This window comes from Leuciscus leuciscus, assembly GCF_965113295.1.
Source record: "Leuciscus leuciscus genome assembly, chromosome: 21".
NCBI classification, from domain to species: domain Eukaryota; kingdom Metazoa; phylum Chordata; class Actinopteri; order Cypriniformes; family Leuciscidae; genus Leuciscus; species Leuciscus leuciscus.
Window position 1 is genome coordinate 3,858,493 of NC_138745.1, and position 17,292 is coordinate 3,875,784.

At 36.7% G+C, this 17,292-nt stretch overlaps 1 protein-coding gene and 1 long non-coding RNA gene across 3 annotated transcripts in view; both read left to right on the forward strand.

Moving 5' to 3' along the window:
• Positions 1 to 11,761, forward strand: part of slc39a11 (solute carrier family 39, member 11) — a 163,831-nt gene extending 152,070 nt beyond the window's left edge. For both annotated transcript variants that reach the window (XM_082152173.1, XM_082152174.1), the window contains exons 8-10: positions 8,525 to 8,623; positions 9,661 to 9,819; positions 11,023 to 11,761. In XM_082152173.1, the coding sequence (XP_082008299.1) occupies positions 8,525 to 8,623; positions 9,661 to 9,819; positions 11,023 to 11,101 (337 nt within the window). In that variant the 3' untranslated portion in view covers positions 11,102 to 11,761. The remainder of the gene's footprint in view (positions 1 to 8,524; positions 8,624 to 9,660; positions 9,820 to 11,022) is intronic.
• A 4,045-nt stretch (positions 11,762 to 15,806) lies between these two features.
• Positions 15,807 to 17,292, forward strand: part of LOC309485384 — an 81,461-nt gene continuing 79,975 nt past the window's right edge. The window contains exon 1 of the long non-coding RNA XR_014201149.1: positions 15,807 to 16,268. This is a non-coding gene — a long non-coding RNA (uncharacterized lncRNA). The remainder of the gene's footprint in view (positions 16,269 to 17,292) is intronic.

The window sequence follows — 17,292 nt, forward strand, 5'->3', positions numbered from 1 at the left end:
TAATGTTCCCTCAAACATTTCATAATCAATGAGGGTTGCTGAAGTATACGTTACACACACACACACACACACACACACACACACACACACACACACACACACACACACACACACACACACACACACACACACACACACACACACACTTGTACATCTATCTTTATGAGGACATTCATTGACACAATGCAATCTCTAGCCGCTTACCCTAACCTTACCCATCACAACTAAGTGCCTAACCCGACCCCTGACCCTAAACCGACCCTTAACCTCATTATAACCTTATCCCTAAAACCAAGTCTTGACCCTCAAACAGGCCTTTAAAGGCTCTCAGAGAGTGAAGACCGGCCAAAATGTCCTCACTTTACTCTCTTTGTCCTCACTCCACTGGTCTAAAACTCAAACTGGTCCTCACAAAGATAGTTGTACACACACACACACACACACACACACACACACACACACACAGTTTTGTAGATGTTGGTCCTTCTTTGAGTGTTTGAGGATCATCTCTTCTACTCTTTGAGTATTAGATAGATACTGTACATTTGTTTCTAGATATTAAACCCACTCCTGATGGCCTTCCCGTACAGTAACTCTGCTTCATTATGAGTAAGCAAAGCTCTGGGCTATACCATCTTTGAAGCAAACTAATGGGAAATGACAAGCCAGCACAAACACTGTGATCACCATCTTAAACTCGCCAGTGCACATTTGTGTTAATATGTAGTGAAGATCACAAAGAAAATAATATCGAATAAAGCGTTGTGTTTGGTATACTGTACGTGTGTGTGTTATGAGATGATGTCAGCTATAGGCAACTAGATTCCTCTTTTTCTCTGTGTTACAGAACTGTGTGTGTGCGTGTGTGCGCGTGTGTGTGTGTGTGTGTGTGTGTGTGTGTGTGTGTGTGTGTGTGTGTGTGTGTGAATCTCTTTATCTGCTTCATCCGTTCAGGATCATTGTACACTTATCCACTAGGAAAAACGTTTATTAAAAATATGTGACTTAGATTTTTATCATTTGTCTTGTCAGCATTTATCCATCTTTTAGAGCGTAATAATATGCATGTCACTCCTATATGATCCAGCTGGAATGTGGAAACCGCTTAATAAGGCAATAACCTAAATGTAGCAAAAATAATAATAATAAATAAATCTGACAAACAATGAGTTTCTACACTTGCACACACTTAAATGACTTAATTATCTTAGGCCGCTGTACGTGAGCTGTATCGTTCAGTTTCGTTCTGACAAACGGGGCACGAATTTTTCTTTTGCTCAATATGTTCAACGTTAATAAAAGATATCCAAGCAAAAAGTTCTCCACGCATTATCCTGCAGTTAATGAGAAATTGTAATTTATTGGCGCACTATATTGACTGCGTATTGAGACATGTAAAACTGTTGAGCTCGATTTTCAACCAATCAGCATCGAAAATGTAAGTAGGTCACAGCCGAAATCAAGCCAATATCACTACGCACATGTAAACAGAGGAGGACGTAAGCAGCGCATCTTCATCTGATAGCGGCGATCAAGCTCGATTAACACCCGTAAAGTGTATTCTTCATGTCGGAAAAGATGGTGGGAAAGGTCCGCAGCCCTTTACTTAAGTCCGATGGGAAAAAAAATCAAGCATAGGAATGGCTCAAAACGTCGGACACTACGGAGCTAACGTTAGCTATTGCTAATAAACATGTTGCCCTCCTGGACAAACCGGTCTCTGATGTCCCAACAACTACGGGTTTCACCCGGCCTGATATCGGCGTTTTATAGACGCTGGTTGAAAATCGAGCTCAACAGTTTTACATGTCTCAATACGCAGTCAATATAGTGCGCCAACAAATGACAATTTCTCATTAACTGCAGGATAATGCGTGGAGAACTTTTTGCTTGGATACCTTTTATTAACGTTGAACATATTGAGCAAAAGAAAAATTTGTGCCCCGTTTGTCGGAACGAAACCCTATCTATCTATCTATCTATCTATCTATCTATCTATCTATCTATCTATCTATCTCTATCTATCTATCTATCTATCTATCTATCTATCTATCTATCTATCTATCTCTATCTATCTATCTATCTATCTATCTATCTATCCATCTCTATCTATCTATCTATCTATCTATCTATCCATCTCTATCTATCTATCTATCCATCTCTATCTATCTATCCATCTCTATCTATCTATCTATCTATCCATCTCTATCTATCTATCTATCTATCTATCTATCTATCTATCTATCTATCTATCTATCTATCCATCTCTATCTATCATCTCTATCTATCTATCTATCTATCTATCTATCTATCTATCTCTATCTATCTATCTATCTATCTATCTATCCATCTCTATCTATCTATCTATCTATCTATCTATCTATCTATCTATCCATCTCTATCTATCTATCTATCTCTATCTATCTATCTATCTATCTATCTATCTATCTATCTATCCATCTCTATCTATCTATCTATCTATCTATCTATCTATCTATCCATCTCTATCTATCTATCTATCTATCTATCTATCTATCCATCTCTATCTATCTATCTATCTCTATCTATCTATCTATCTTTTGTTTTTCTGGTATTTATCTCACATTGAGCGTAACTGCTACTTTTTAATATTTTGTTAAACTTCTTAAATTCTTGAATATTTAATGCTTTATTAATATTATAATAAATTAATAAATATATATACAGTACCATGTCAAAAGTTTGGAAACATTACTATTTTTAATGTTTTTGAAAGAAGTCTCTAATGCTCATCAAGCCTGCATTTATTTAATCAAAAATACAGAAAAAAACCTGTAATAGTGTGAATTATTATTATTATTATTATTATTATATCAATTTAAAATAATGATTTATGACGGATGAAAATTCAGCTTTGCATCACAAAAATAAGTTACATTTTAAATATTAAAATAGAAAACCATTATTTTAAATTGTAATAGTCAAGTCACCTTCATTTATATAGCGCTTTTAACAATATGAATTATTTCAAAGCAGCTTTACATTGATAATAGGAAATTACAGTAACAATCCAATACTTTTTTTTTAAAAGTAATTTTCCAAAAATCCAACAAAGAACAATCAATCAATCAAAACTAACTTTAGCTGGACAATAACTTTATCCTAGAGCTGCTGTAAAGCCTAAACAATCTCTGTTACTGTAATTTCCTATTATGTTATGTTTCACAATATTACCGTTTTTTTGTATTTCTTTTTTTTTTTTTTTTTTTTATCAAATAAATGCAGGCAGAAGAAGAGCATTCTTTCAAAAACATTAAAAATAGTAATGTTTCCAAACTTTCGACCAGTACTGTATATATATATATATATAGCCAGTAGAACACATGAGCTGATAAGATGTTTCAGTCCAGAGTGTGTTATAAAATGTTTTAGCGCACTTTTCCCACAGTGCCTCCGCGAGTGAGAAGCAGCGGGTATACGCTGGGTACTGGGGTCAAAGGTCACTGGAAAGCCATAGTGATTGGTGCAGATGGTTTTGGGGATTTTCCCTCATTTCGCCCAGATCCCCATGCTCTTCCCAACACACAGATGCCCATTCAGGGCAGACCCCCATGACGAGGGGGGGCACCAGAGGCCCTTTGTGCCCAGAGAGGAGCTCTGTGGTCAGACACTGGACCCACTGTCTTCCCTTCTCAATGGAGGCTTCTTCATGCTTTTGCAATAACGTTGGAATGCTTCCCTTTATGTTTTTTGGGGGGGGTTTGTTTTAATACAGACGTCTGAACCGACACACACTGTATCACAAATCCCACTAATCCCGCTTCGTTTTACTTTACTTTTAAGCTTGTGTACTAAGCGAAGAAAGGGAAGTGTTGGAATGGCATTGTGCGTTGTGAGATCTCCACCCTGTTTCAGTGCTGAGAGCTTGTGGTTTACTGAAGCCTGTCCTCAGAGGTGAACACACACTCTTCACACACAGAAATAGACCTGCCTCAGAGGAGTGAAATATGCCAGAGGAGAATTCCTGGGGATGGGAAAACATGTTTCTGAAACGCTGAGAAGGGCTGTTGTTTCCACACTGTGTGAACGAGTTCACGTCGCCCTTCTCCAAAACCTTTTTCTTCAGTCTTTCATTATGCCACACCACAGCTTCTCCTGTCTCATCCTCCCTTCATTTCTCTTCCTCTGAGAGTCAGCATGAAATGGAAAATCACCCTGTTTATTTTCTAAATGCATCTTATAGATGATCTTCATTCATGCATGTCTCATTTTTAAATAAAATATTCAACCTCATTATGTTTAATGAAAATCTGCTGAACTTGACTGAACTTATATTTCTCATAAAGAAATAAAGGCTTCAATTTGTGAATAGTTAATGCTTTCATTTATTTATTTATTTTTAATATTTTTTATTATATCTCTTTAAAAAGAGATCAAACTTAAGTCTGTGCTCCAAAACATTTAAGATTTATGACCGTTTAAGTTGGAAATTACATTTTCCATGCTCAAGTCCATGCTTAAAAAGTGAATAAATGGATTATAACTACTGCATAAATATAATTTAGTGCCATCAAATCCACTACAAATACAAAATATTAAATAAAAATATTATCAAACTAAATAATAACAGTAAAATAAAAAATGTCATTTTTGACCAACACCCAAAAAGTATCAGGGGGATATGTATATATTTATATATGTATGTAATAAATATTAATATTAATATCAGTATATATAATATCAGTGCTGGGCAACGATTAGTTGCGATCCAAAATAAAAGTTTGTGTTTACATAATATATGTGTGTGTACTGTGCACATTTTTTTGTATATATAAATGCACACATATGCATGTATATATTTAAGATTTTCTAAAAATATATAAAATATGTATATATAATATAAATTATATATAATATAAATTATATATATATATATATATATATATATATATATATATACACACACAGTATATGTAAATATTTATTAAATATATACATGCATATGTATGTATTTATATATACACAAAATAATTATGCACAGTACACACACATATATTATGTAAACACAAACTTTTATTTTGGAATGCGATTAATCGCAATTAATCGTTGCCCAGCACTAATTTATATATATATATATATATATAAATCACATTTTGTGTTGCATGGAAGGAATAAAGACATGAGTTTGGATCAGCATTTTGAATCCATTCTCTTCTGTCTTTCACTTGCGTTTTGTCTTCCTCAAAATCTCTAACATCATAGAAAAATTTAAGATTTGTATAAAAATAAAAATACTCATGAGTCATAAAGGTCCACCCTTAAACTAACCGTCACTGGTGCGTAAGCAGATCATATACAAATTCATATGAATTTGGCTGCAATTTGCCAAAATGTAACATAGTTATGAATTGCCATGAAATTGTTTTGGAGGAACAGACCAAAATTTCAAGCATTAAAGTTGGAAGAAGAGCATTTGGACCAGTTTAATAACACTCTGTCATTTTGTAGCTTGACTGTCCTAGTCCTCAAGTGCATTATGTTGAAAAGTACAGCCAGAATGTTCTTCGTTTGAATCAGCAATCTGTTCTGTTGGGTCTTCGACTTGCGTTCTGTCTCCCTCAAACTCTCCTTCATCATACGGGTGCTGTAAGCCTTTCCGTGACTAGCTGTCATTAATCTGACTTCTCCGGGGCCGAACCTTGAGCTCGTGCCAGCAGGAGAGATGGAAGGAGGCAGTGAAAGAGTGAAGGCTGGTGAAGAGGGGAACTCAAAACAGAGCAGCTTTTCTTGCTTCGGTTCCGGGAACTTCCATTACGACGTGGAGAAGTCTAGGCCAAACAAACAGAGCTGCTTATCAGACCACCCTCAGAGAAACACACACTCCCACTGCCTTCACACAACTCTCCAGAGAGAATCCTAATCATCCTCCAGCGCTTACCGCTAATGAAGTTTAGAGTAAATGCCCGTTCACACTCGCATGCGCACCGTCTACATTAATCCGGATACATTTGAAAATGCAGTGTCTGGTTAGGACACAATATTCTCCTTGTATGTTGATGCTTTCTCGTTTTGTTGTAGCTCAGTCATGGTGTTAAGGTCCTTCAACGCTATCTCACGACCAAATTAAAATAATGTTTAAGTTTGTGTGCGATCCATGCAAGCTGGAGAGAAAAATGGATTTGGAGGGACACAAAGTAAATAATGACAAGATATTAGTTTTTTTTTTTTTTTGACGTTATCTCACGACCAATTTGTACGAATTCGTACGAGGTGGCTAATTCATACGATTTGTCTAAACCGCAGTGATGTGTAGGTTTAGGGGCGGGGTCAGGGGTAGGTAATTCGTACGAATTCATATGAATTGGGCAACTCGTAAAATATGTACGATTTAGCAAAAATTTTACGAATTCGTACGAGTGAGTTAAAGGTAGTGAATTCGTACGACCTCACCTGTACGAATTCGTACGATTTGTCTAAACCCCTGTGATGTGTAGGTTTTAGGGGCGGGGTCTGGGATAGGTCATTCGTTCGAATTCATACGAATTGGGCAACTCGTAAAATATGTACGATTTAGCAAAAATCGTACGAGTGAGGTTGTATGAATTCGTACAAATTAGCCACCTCGTAAACAAAAAAAAAATTATTTGGAGGGACACAAAGTAAATAATGACAGGATTTTTTTTTTTTCTCAACGCTAACTCACGACCACGTACGATTTGTCTAAACCCCTGTGATGTGTAGGTTTTAGGGCGGGGTCAGGGTAGGTCATTCATTCGAATTAATACGAATTGGGCGACTCGTAAAATATCTACGATTTAGCAAAAAATTTACGAATTCCACTAATGCATCACCAGCCCTTTTCACACAGAGATTCCGGAAAATATACGGATAATGTGTCCCAGGATCATTTGATTTTGGTTCATTCACACTGCCAGTGATTTTCCGGAATCTGTGCGCGCGTTCACACACATCCCGTAAAGATCCCGTAAAGACACATGACATCGATGTTACGTAATATCTCAGTAATATCTTAAGTTTGCTTATGAGCTGCAATTTCTCTCTCGCGAAACCACACTTGTGCATTTTGTTTTCTGATTCGATCATAAACTAGCGCATCACGTAGCGTTTCACTAGCTGGCGAATGATCCCGGCTTCAGCGTCATCGCTACGACACACACATTACGGCTTTTGTTCCCACAGAGCGCGTTCCAGGACTGATCCCGGCAATGTTACTAGGTCCCCATCCCGGGATCGATCCCGGCATCAATCCCGGGATGTGTTTGCGTTCACACAGAAGGCACTCTAGCAATTTTACACCAATTTCCCGGGATCAACGCGATGTGTGAAAGGGACTATCTAGTCAACAAATAAATTACTATATAAGGATATGAAAGCATGTACTGTAGTGTAATTCCGCATCTGAAGTGTCCCGCTCTCAGCCTCACGTGTCAAAACAAACTCCACGAGGCGTCAGTGATGGCTTTATTTCGCCTCTAGAGGGCGCTCTCGTCTCTTCTCAGCCGCTCCAGAACCAGACCCAACCCGGAAAAACTATCGATATGGATTTTTGCCAATAACTGATTGCCAGCAATTGGTTATCGGTGCTGATTAATTAGCAAAACCGATCAATCGGTTGACCTCTAGACCGTCTGCTTAAAGGATTAGTTCACTTCAAAATGATAATTCTGTCATAATCTACTCATCCTCAAGTTGTTTCCAACCTGTATGAATTTCTTTCTTCTGCTGAACACAAAAGAAGATACTTTGAAGAGTGTCGGTAACCAAACAGTTGATGACCCCATTGACTTCCATAGTATTTTTTTTATTTAATTTTTTTCTACTATGGAAGTCAATGGGGTCCATCCACTGTCTGGTTACTGACATTCTTCAAAATATCTTCTTTTGTGTTCAGCAGAAGAAAGAAATGCATACAGGTTTGAAACAGCTTGAGGTAAACAACTTACACTTTATGTTGATGCTCCCCAACCCGAACCCTTACACCTAACCCTAACCTAACAGTCTACTAACACCCTAATGAGAGTTAGCTGACAGGTTTTTACATGTTATGCATGTGCAGTGAGATGATTTAAGCATTCTGATATTTCCTTTTGGAAAACACTAGTGTGGACAAAGAGCACTTTGAAATGAAAACAGCATTTTCAAATGTATTAATTCAGATGAAGCCTGAAAGGCTCGTCTCACGGTTTGCGAGAAAGTTTCATAAAGGATTATCCAAACACAACAGTGTGATTCCAGACGTAGTTCATGCCCCATCCATAACCCATTTTTTCTGGAGTTCTTGTGGTACGGCACACCCATATGTTGCACTTCAGAAAGCCTTGATCTGACTGAAGCGGAGAGCTTTCGTCAACAGTCGAGTCTCAACCCTGGCACTCTCTTCGCTGTGAAACCTCTCGCTGAGATAATGTGTGAAGTTAAGAGAGTTGAGAAGTTACAGAGTGTCAGAACCACTTGGAACAGTTTTCTGCAATGCAACACCAGATCTGTTGAGAACTGATGTAGTGATAATGTCTGTTTCTTTCAGAAATCTGGCTATTGGCATTGGCATTCAGAATTTCCCAGAAGGCCTTGCAGTGAGTCTGCCATTGCGGGGTTCTGGGGTGTCCACATGGAGATCCTTTTGGTGAGTCGAGACAAATGCACGTTCACATCCAAAACCTAGTGAGCTGCCGAACGTTACCTGGACGGAGGATTGAGGCGTCACGGCATACATTATTACACTTTCAATGCAAAGGCTGCTCCAAACTATTTAGACACCTTCATTTGGACCAACGTTTGCAGAAAAGGCCATACCAGAATGCAAAGGCCAAACTCACACTTATCGTCCAAACAGAATTACATTATTTAATATATATATATATATATATATATATATATATATATATATATATATATATATATATATATATATATATATATTAAAAAGGCTAAACTGACACTTATCAAACAGAAAAAAAGAAGAAGAAAAAAGAAAATTAAACCTAAAAAAGGCCAAACTGCCATTTATCGGCCAAACAGAAAAACGTAATAAAAAAGAAAAAAAAGAAGGAAAAAAAAGGCCTAAACTGGCACTTATCGGGCAAACAGAAAATAAATAAATAAAAAAGGCTAAACTGACTCTCAACCAAACAGAAAAATAAAATAAAAATAAAAAAAGACCAAACTGACATTAATCGGCCAAACAGAAAATAAAATAATTAAAATAATTAAAATAAAAAAGGCTAAACGGACACTTATCGGCCAAACAGAAAAAAAATTATTTGAAAAAATGAACATTTAAATAAGTCTAACTGACACTTATTGGCCGAACTGATTTTTTGTATAGATATATATATAAATAAATACAATTTTAATTAAAAAGCGCAAACTGACACTTATTGGCCAAACAGAACAAAATAAAAATAATAACAAGGCTAAACTGGCACTTATCAGCCAAACTTAAAAATAATTTTAAAAAGTCCAAATGTCAGCTAATATATAGTTGGTTGGCCACTTGTTAGGATGCTGTCTTAGAAGGAAGCTGTAGCTCTCTTAGTTTTGACACAATGCCACAGTCACAAACATTTATTGAGGTCTGCTAGTCTTAATGTCTTCCTAATATATCCTCAGCTGTCTCAGTGATGTCTGAGAGATTGTAACGGTTCGGTCTCCGTGTCTCAGGTACGGGCAGCTGAGTGGGATGGTGGAGCCTCTGGCGGGGTTGTTAGGGGCCGTTGCCGTGGTGATGGCGGAGCCGTTGCTACCCTACGCTCTCGCCTTCGCTGCAGGAGCCATGGTGTATGTGGTGGTGGATGACATCATTCCTGAAGCTCAAGTCAGGTGAGTACTACAGTAAAAGTGTTTACTGGAAGAGAAGGTCTGCAGATGTTCATATGATAATAATGAATAATAAAAAATAAAAAACGGCCTCTTAAAAAAAAGCCTTAAAGGTGCAGTGTGTAATTTCTAGAAGCATCTAGTGGTGAGGTTGCGAATTGCGACCAACAGAAGTTACGGTGGCCGACAGGAAGTGATGTCGTCGTCTGAGACAGCAGAGAAGAGCCAGTTAAGCAATGAGGTTTCTTTACAAAGATAAATTAAGAAATTAGGTTTACTTGATTATTCAGTAAAACGATGTTATTGCGAATATTATTGTTATTTATACCATGGTCTGGGTGAATAATCGATTCTGATTGGCTGCAGGGTGTCCGTTAAAAAGTGATAATGTACACCTAGGAAAGGCGTCCCGTCAATTTGCCCACATCACGCCTGTATACGGGAGATATTAAATAGTGTACTTAGTGTAATAGTGTAATAGCGACTTAATAAATAAAAACCCTCACGATTTTTACTAATTATTAATTGATTAAATATTTCTTTCTTTCGTAAGTGACCATGGTATAAGCGGGTTAATGCCCGACGAGGTGTCCATTATCAGGTATTAATGGACTTCGGCGGAGGCAAAAGTCTGCTGCGCGTCGGACGGTTCACGCCTCGCCGTCGTCCATTAATACCTGATAATGGACACCTCGTCGGGCATTAACCCTTACTTGTTCATCATTGTGTCAGTGTTTTATTCGCTGACTTTAGCTAACGTTAGCTTCTTTGCACGAATATCAACATAGTGACAAAACGCGTTTGTCCGTTTTGAGTTCCTGTAGAAACATGTCGATGTAAGGGGACCCGCGGTGTGTGTACTATAGACAGAAATGGCTCTTTCTAAGGTAATAAATACATACCGGTTCATTATGTAATGTTCATACACCACTGAAAACATAGTTATGTATATGATATCGCATTTCTGTCAACAGATCCTCCTAAATATTACAAGGTTCACCTTTAAAGAGGCTTTGATATTAGTGTCCATTTTTTATTATTGACATTGACTTTTTCTGTTTATCCAATAAGATTCTGAAGCGGGACTTTTATTTTGATAGCTCTGCACACAGACTTACTGAATGCCCTTTTTTGTTTACGTTATGCAATTATAATTATATATATTGTGTAATTATAATTGTGTGTGTGTGTGTGTTTCTCTTACAGTGGGAACGGTAAGCTGGCCTCGTGGACATCCATTCTTGGCTTCGTCGTGATGATGTCATTGGATGTGGGCCTTGGCTGAGCCTTTTCATTGGTGGAAACTTTGAATGTCACCCGACTGCACTGAAATAAAGTGACCAAAGCAGCCTTTTCCTGGTGTTTACTGTAGGTTTACTATTCAATGGAATATTTTTCTACGTATTTTATGTAATTTTTATTTGTTTTATGAATGACTCGCGGACCACATTTGTTTAGACGGCAAAAAATAAATAAAATAATTGCAAAAACTTGAATAATGATTAAAACTTGAATGAATGACTTAAGGGGTTGTTCAGGTGTGTGTGTGTGTGTGTGTGTGTATTTCTGTGTACATGAGAGCTTCCCATCATTAATATATGGAGCGTATGTTCTCAGTATCGATGTGCACTCATTTGAATGAAACGCAATGATAACTCCGTTCATAACCTTCTTGAGTAATGCATTATTTTTTAGCTAGTCTTTCCAGTCAGCCAGTCACTTTCAAGTTATGAAATTAAATAAGGTTTTTATTTTACCACATTTTCTTTTCAATTGCTGATAATCACACATTATATGCAACACAAGTAAGGTAATATGCAACACGTGTGAATGAAGATGTAAAAATTTTTTTTGTCATTTGTTCTACACTGTGTGAAATACATTGAATATTTTCATTTGATTGCTTAAATAAGGAGAAAAGAGTAATAAACTGATTGTCTAATTCCTCCTTTTCCTGTTGTTTTGTTCACTTTCTGCCACAGATTGTAGTTTGCATCTGCAACGTCATTTTAAATCATGAGATTTAAAGTAGATGTCAGGCCTATTGAGCTGGATCCTTCTGTTTATATTGTATATATGCGCACATGGTTTTTCATCATGTCATCTTTCATAAAAGGCAGAACTAGAAGCTCCAAAAAGAGTAATAGCTGCATTTAATATAAACTCTTATCAAACATACATTTTCAAATGCATGGATTGCATGGACTGTATCTAACAACTAAAATCATCCAATTTAATAATTTAACCCTGTTAACTAAGAACAAATTAACAAATATTATTAATTTTATTTTATGGGCAATATAAATGTATACATTTAAAATGAATAATATTTGTTAATATTATTATAAACTTATAATATAAACTTATAATTATAAAATATAATATAAACTTATATTTAAAAAGAAAGAAAAAAACAATCTGTCATCATTAGAGGATAGTTTGAAAGAAAATATTGCTTTATTGGTTGCTAATATATTATATAACCAATATTTTCTCGCAAACTATCCTCTAATGATGACGGATCGCTTTTTTTTTCCTTTTAAATATAAGTTTGTCTTTATTTTAACATCAATTGCTATAAAATGCAAGATAAAATCACACAAATCAGTCCCAAAAGTCGGTAACACGTTTGTAAATAATTGCAGCCTCATATAATTTGTCATTTTAACTGCTGAGGTTTGACATTTCAACATTGTCTGGTTGCTAATTACTTCAGATCCAGTTTTTTTTTAATTATTATTCATGGAAAGAGGCGATGAAAAAGTAAGTGTTTTAGTAAAAACATGAAGAAAACTATGAAGAGAATCTGAGGAAAGCCAGTGTTTTCCTCCTGAAGTTCAGCGGCTGATCGTGTGGTTTCCTCTCGCGAAGTGGTTCATCCACAACATGAGTGTATTTATGCAAAGTCTGTTTCTTGGTTTTATAATGCACACTTACTTCTTAGTCCGTCACATTGTTGGATTATTCTATAGGGCAGCCAAATAAATCGAACATCAACTCTTTTCTGCGTAAGCTTCTTACAGAGCTCATTGCATATATAAGGCTCAGGCGTTGTATTGTGGCAGTAATCTAGAAAGCTTTCTCTGTTTGGCGTGAGTGAACCGCAATGGATTTGATTCCAGCCCCAGATGAGACTATACTCTTTTAGATTAAGTCTAGACGGATAAGAAGGTCGCAATCAATACTTCATCACATTAGAAGCCTTAGTTAAAATATTCCATTGTTGATCCGTCAGTCTTTGAATGGGAGTGAGAGCGACTGACTGGTCACACCGAACCGACCTTCATCTGTCTTTTGTTGAATCAGTAGATCTCTGTTCTGAATCTTAACTCACGTGAGCTGGTATTGTGTTTAACAAAACTGACTCTGTCCGCAAAGTTAAATCAGATATTATTAAAGAGGAGCTATTATGCAAAGACTTGCTTTTAGGCTCTACTAAAACAGGTTATCATGCTTTATTTTCCCCATATTCTCTATAGTTGCGGCTCCTCTCTTCCCAGTCTGCCAGTAACGCTCTGGAGTGTTTCCCGTACAACGCCGTAACTCGCTGCTTAACTACCATAGTAAGATGCATCGTTGAAGAAATCAACTAGCTAGTCACGACTGTTTCCCGAAACCGTACTGTCGCAAATTGGTCGTTCAACCATGTTGGTTAATGATGTCACACAGGTGGTGGAGTAACTTATTTTAATGAATCTGTTTGAGATCGAAATAACGCTAGATGTTTTGCTATAAATTATGGACATGACATCTGAGTACTATTTCTCATTTCTCTCAGTTATTTTGCTTTATTTCCAGATTCAATCATTGTTCTTACGCACTAGAGCACATTCGCAGATGCACACTCTTCAAAAATGATGCTTTAAATCTCTTGACAAACTAAGGACGTAAATTACATGTATTCTAAATAAAAGATATAGATTGTACTGAATGCTTATTTTGCTCAAGATAAGGATTTATTAAGTCCACATGTCATGCAAACTAGAAACTCTGCTTCTAACCACAGGTCGAGATCTGTGTCCAAACACACAACTCTGTGATGCTGTTTGTGAATGTTCGTTAGAACGATGGTTTCGGGAAACAAGGACTCGTTGAACTACTTGCAACGGGACTTGCAACCATATTTGGCTAACACACCCTGTTTAGTTCCTGTCTCTATGAAGGCCCTCCTTCTGAAAAGCACACTGTGCTCTGATTGGTCGGCTGGATCAGTGTGTTGTGATTGGTCGAGCGCTTCGAGTGTGTTTGGGAAATGCCCCGCCCCTTACCAGAACCACCAGTTTAACACACTACTAACTAACTCAACCAGGCCCCGCCCCTTTATTCTGCGTATGAATTATTTAAATGAGGAATATTGTGACGTGTTCGTTCCCGGAAGAAACTCACGACTACAATGGAGGCGTTTGAGGAGTTCAGAAACACTGACACTGATATAGAGAAGAACTTTGCAGAGCTTTTTCATGCTCAAACAGCAACATTACACACTAAAGAAAGATGAACATGTAAAAACACATAACCCTCTAAAATGAACCTGAGTTTGTCATTTAAATGCAGTAAAGCCAGTAAAGCTCTGTTTTGAGTAAACGACACACAACAGCTGTTTATGAGCTCTGCAGTCGCCGCTCGACTCTCATAACCCTGACCTAAATAATGAAGAAAGAGCCCTTTTTCTGGTGTTTTTCACATAACCTGGAAAAGTTAGCTGAATAACTTCAGTCACATGATCTGTGCCACTGAAGTGGTTTTGGTTATGGCATGTGTGAAGGAATGTGTTGGGGTTAAACAGAGAGACTGCTCACAATGTCTTTGTGTTTCAGAGTCTGACTCCCGGTCACGCAGTAATGCAACTTGGACAAGCTCACAACCCAGAAGTATGTGTGTGGGAGAGCGTGGATTATTCAATACATCTTCTCTTCAGACCTCGTCTGCACTAGAACTCAATATAAAGGAAATAATTCTAGCAAAACAGAATACAAATCTGAATATTTAACAAATCCCAAATATGCAGTTATTGTGAATATACTGAATAGTTGACATGGACATTTGACATCAAGAATCTACACTCTTAGAAGAAAAGCTTCTATATGGAAAGGGAAAGGGTTCCGTCAGGCAATTGTTATGGATTTAGCTTTAATTAATTGTTTTTAAAATGATAATTTTTTCTCTTTTAATTCAATTTTATGAATTAAACTGCTCATAAATACTTCATCACAAGACAAAAGAAAAGAAAAAGAAACAACTCATAAAACAAAAGTATAATGCAATATTTTTAGACACGTATCCCTATATGGGATCTTTTTAAGGTTCTTTAAAATTGAGTCAAGAATAGGGTTTAAATATAGAACTTTTTGCATATAAATTATTGAACCTTTTTTAGGTTAAAAAGTATATATTTGTAAAAGGGAAATTGAATATTAATCCCTTATTCATATTCTACATCCCTTAATCACCCAATACCAACTTAACAACTTACTAACTGTTAAAAAGGCAATAATTAGGAGTTTATTAAGGCAAAAGTCGTTAGTTAATGGTGAGAATTGGCCCCTAAACTAAAGTGTGACCAAATTAATTTGTTAAATTTTTTTGTAGTCTCTCAATTAATATGAATTGGTCAAAACTGTATTTACATCAAGAGTCAGATTTATTAAATGAAATGAGGGTAGAGTTAATGTTTTTAAATTGAATGTTTTTAATCAATACAGTTAAGTTTCAGCAACATAAAATAATTGTGTTCAGTTTAATTGTATTTTAAGGAATATTATTTTAATGAAATAAGTTCATAATGTTCATATATAATGGAAACTTGTTTTAACACAGAATTAAAATGTATATCTAAACCAATTATGAGATAAAAAGTCACAATTACCTTTTTTATTTTTTTTATTCCATGCCATGAACAAGCTTCCATAAGATATAGCCCTCATTAAATGTTATATATCATATTTATATAAAATAATATCCTACAAAACTACAAGTCCCATGATGCAGTGGTGCGAGTCTGCGCGCGTGTGCGCGTCTGTGGAATGAAGGGCGCACTTGTTGAGTTTGGGAACTTTCAGAAGCTTGAACTTCTCACTTTGGACGCAGCGGAGCTCTCTGTATCACCAGGCAACATGGATGTAGGCTTGCTTTGCTCTTCGACGACTCTGTTGCTCGTGTCGAAATGCTTGTCAAAGTTTAAACTGAGTGTCTTTAGTGTTTTGCGGGTTACACACACCGTTATAGCGCGCGCGAGTCATAAATAACACTGACTGGAATGATGAAGCGCGATCTCTCTGAAGAAGCGCGTGGAATGGATTGATATTGACACATTTGATGGTAAATCTGAATGAGAGAGTTGTAAAGACACTGAGACAGTGTAAAGGCTCAGTTGAAGGAGCGTGTCATGACACAATGGGATCTTTATGGACTATCAGTGGACTTTATGAATGGAGAAGATGTGCTCCGCCAAGGTAAGAGCTGTGTCAGTATTCCCTCCTGAAACACACTGTTAGAACTACAGTATTCTAGACACTGCTGGATCTGATGCTGAAAGAGTCACCTCGACTTTGATTCTTCACGTCAGATGAAACTGTGTGTGTGTGTGTGTGTGTGTGTGTGTGTGTGTGTGTGTGTGTGTGTGTGTGTGTGTGAAGTGATGCGATGCACCTGCACAAACTGATAACTCATCCAGCTGTGTCATGTGAAGAATCTTTTTTTGCACAGCTCATACTAAGATTTATAAATGTCTCCAATCTCCATATTTAACATGTAATTTGTAATGATTTATTTGAAGTCAGGCGAGTGCTAGTTTGTCACAAAAGCTAGATATCAGTAACTCCCAATTAATGTGTTTTCTCATTGACTTAAAATCATTGTTTAAATTCTGTTTACCTAACCAAAATAAAAAATATAAAAAATATAACTGCAAACTTTTCTTGTAAGGAAAGGTAATTTACTATTTTTAAATGTTTAATAATTGCCTCTATTATCCCTATGTTTAATCTAATAGCCTGTTAAATGACAGTTTGCATTGTGACAACTTACCCCATATAGTGTGACAATATGCATGTTTAATTAACTATATATATATATGTAGGCTATCTATGTATGTATGTATGTATATGTGTGTGTGTGTGTGTGTGTGTGTATTACACCTTCTGTTGATGTCTGAAATGAGAGAGAGAGAGTAAATAGAGCCCAGTGATTGGCTGGTAGCAACTGCATCAATGATTTGATTGGCGTAATCAGAGAGTGTTAAAGTTCAGTAGAGGTCAGTAGATCAAGCTGATGGACAGCACAGTGAGTTCTGCTGGTCTCTGCTGGTCTCTACTGGTCTCTGCTGGTCTCTGCTGGTTATTATCTGCGGTGCTGATCTACATGTGTGTTTGTCTCCTCCTGCTGGCAGTCTGATAGAACTTGCACTGTTTTTTGTTTTTTTGTTTCTCATTATTATTGCGGTCGAATGGGTACAACATGATGTGCTATTACTAAAGG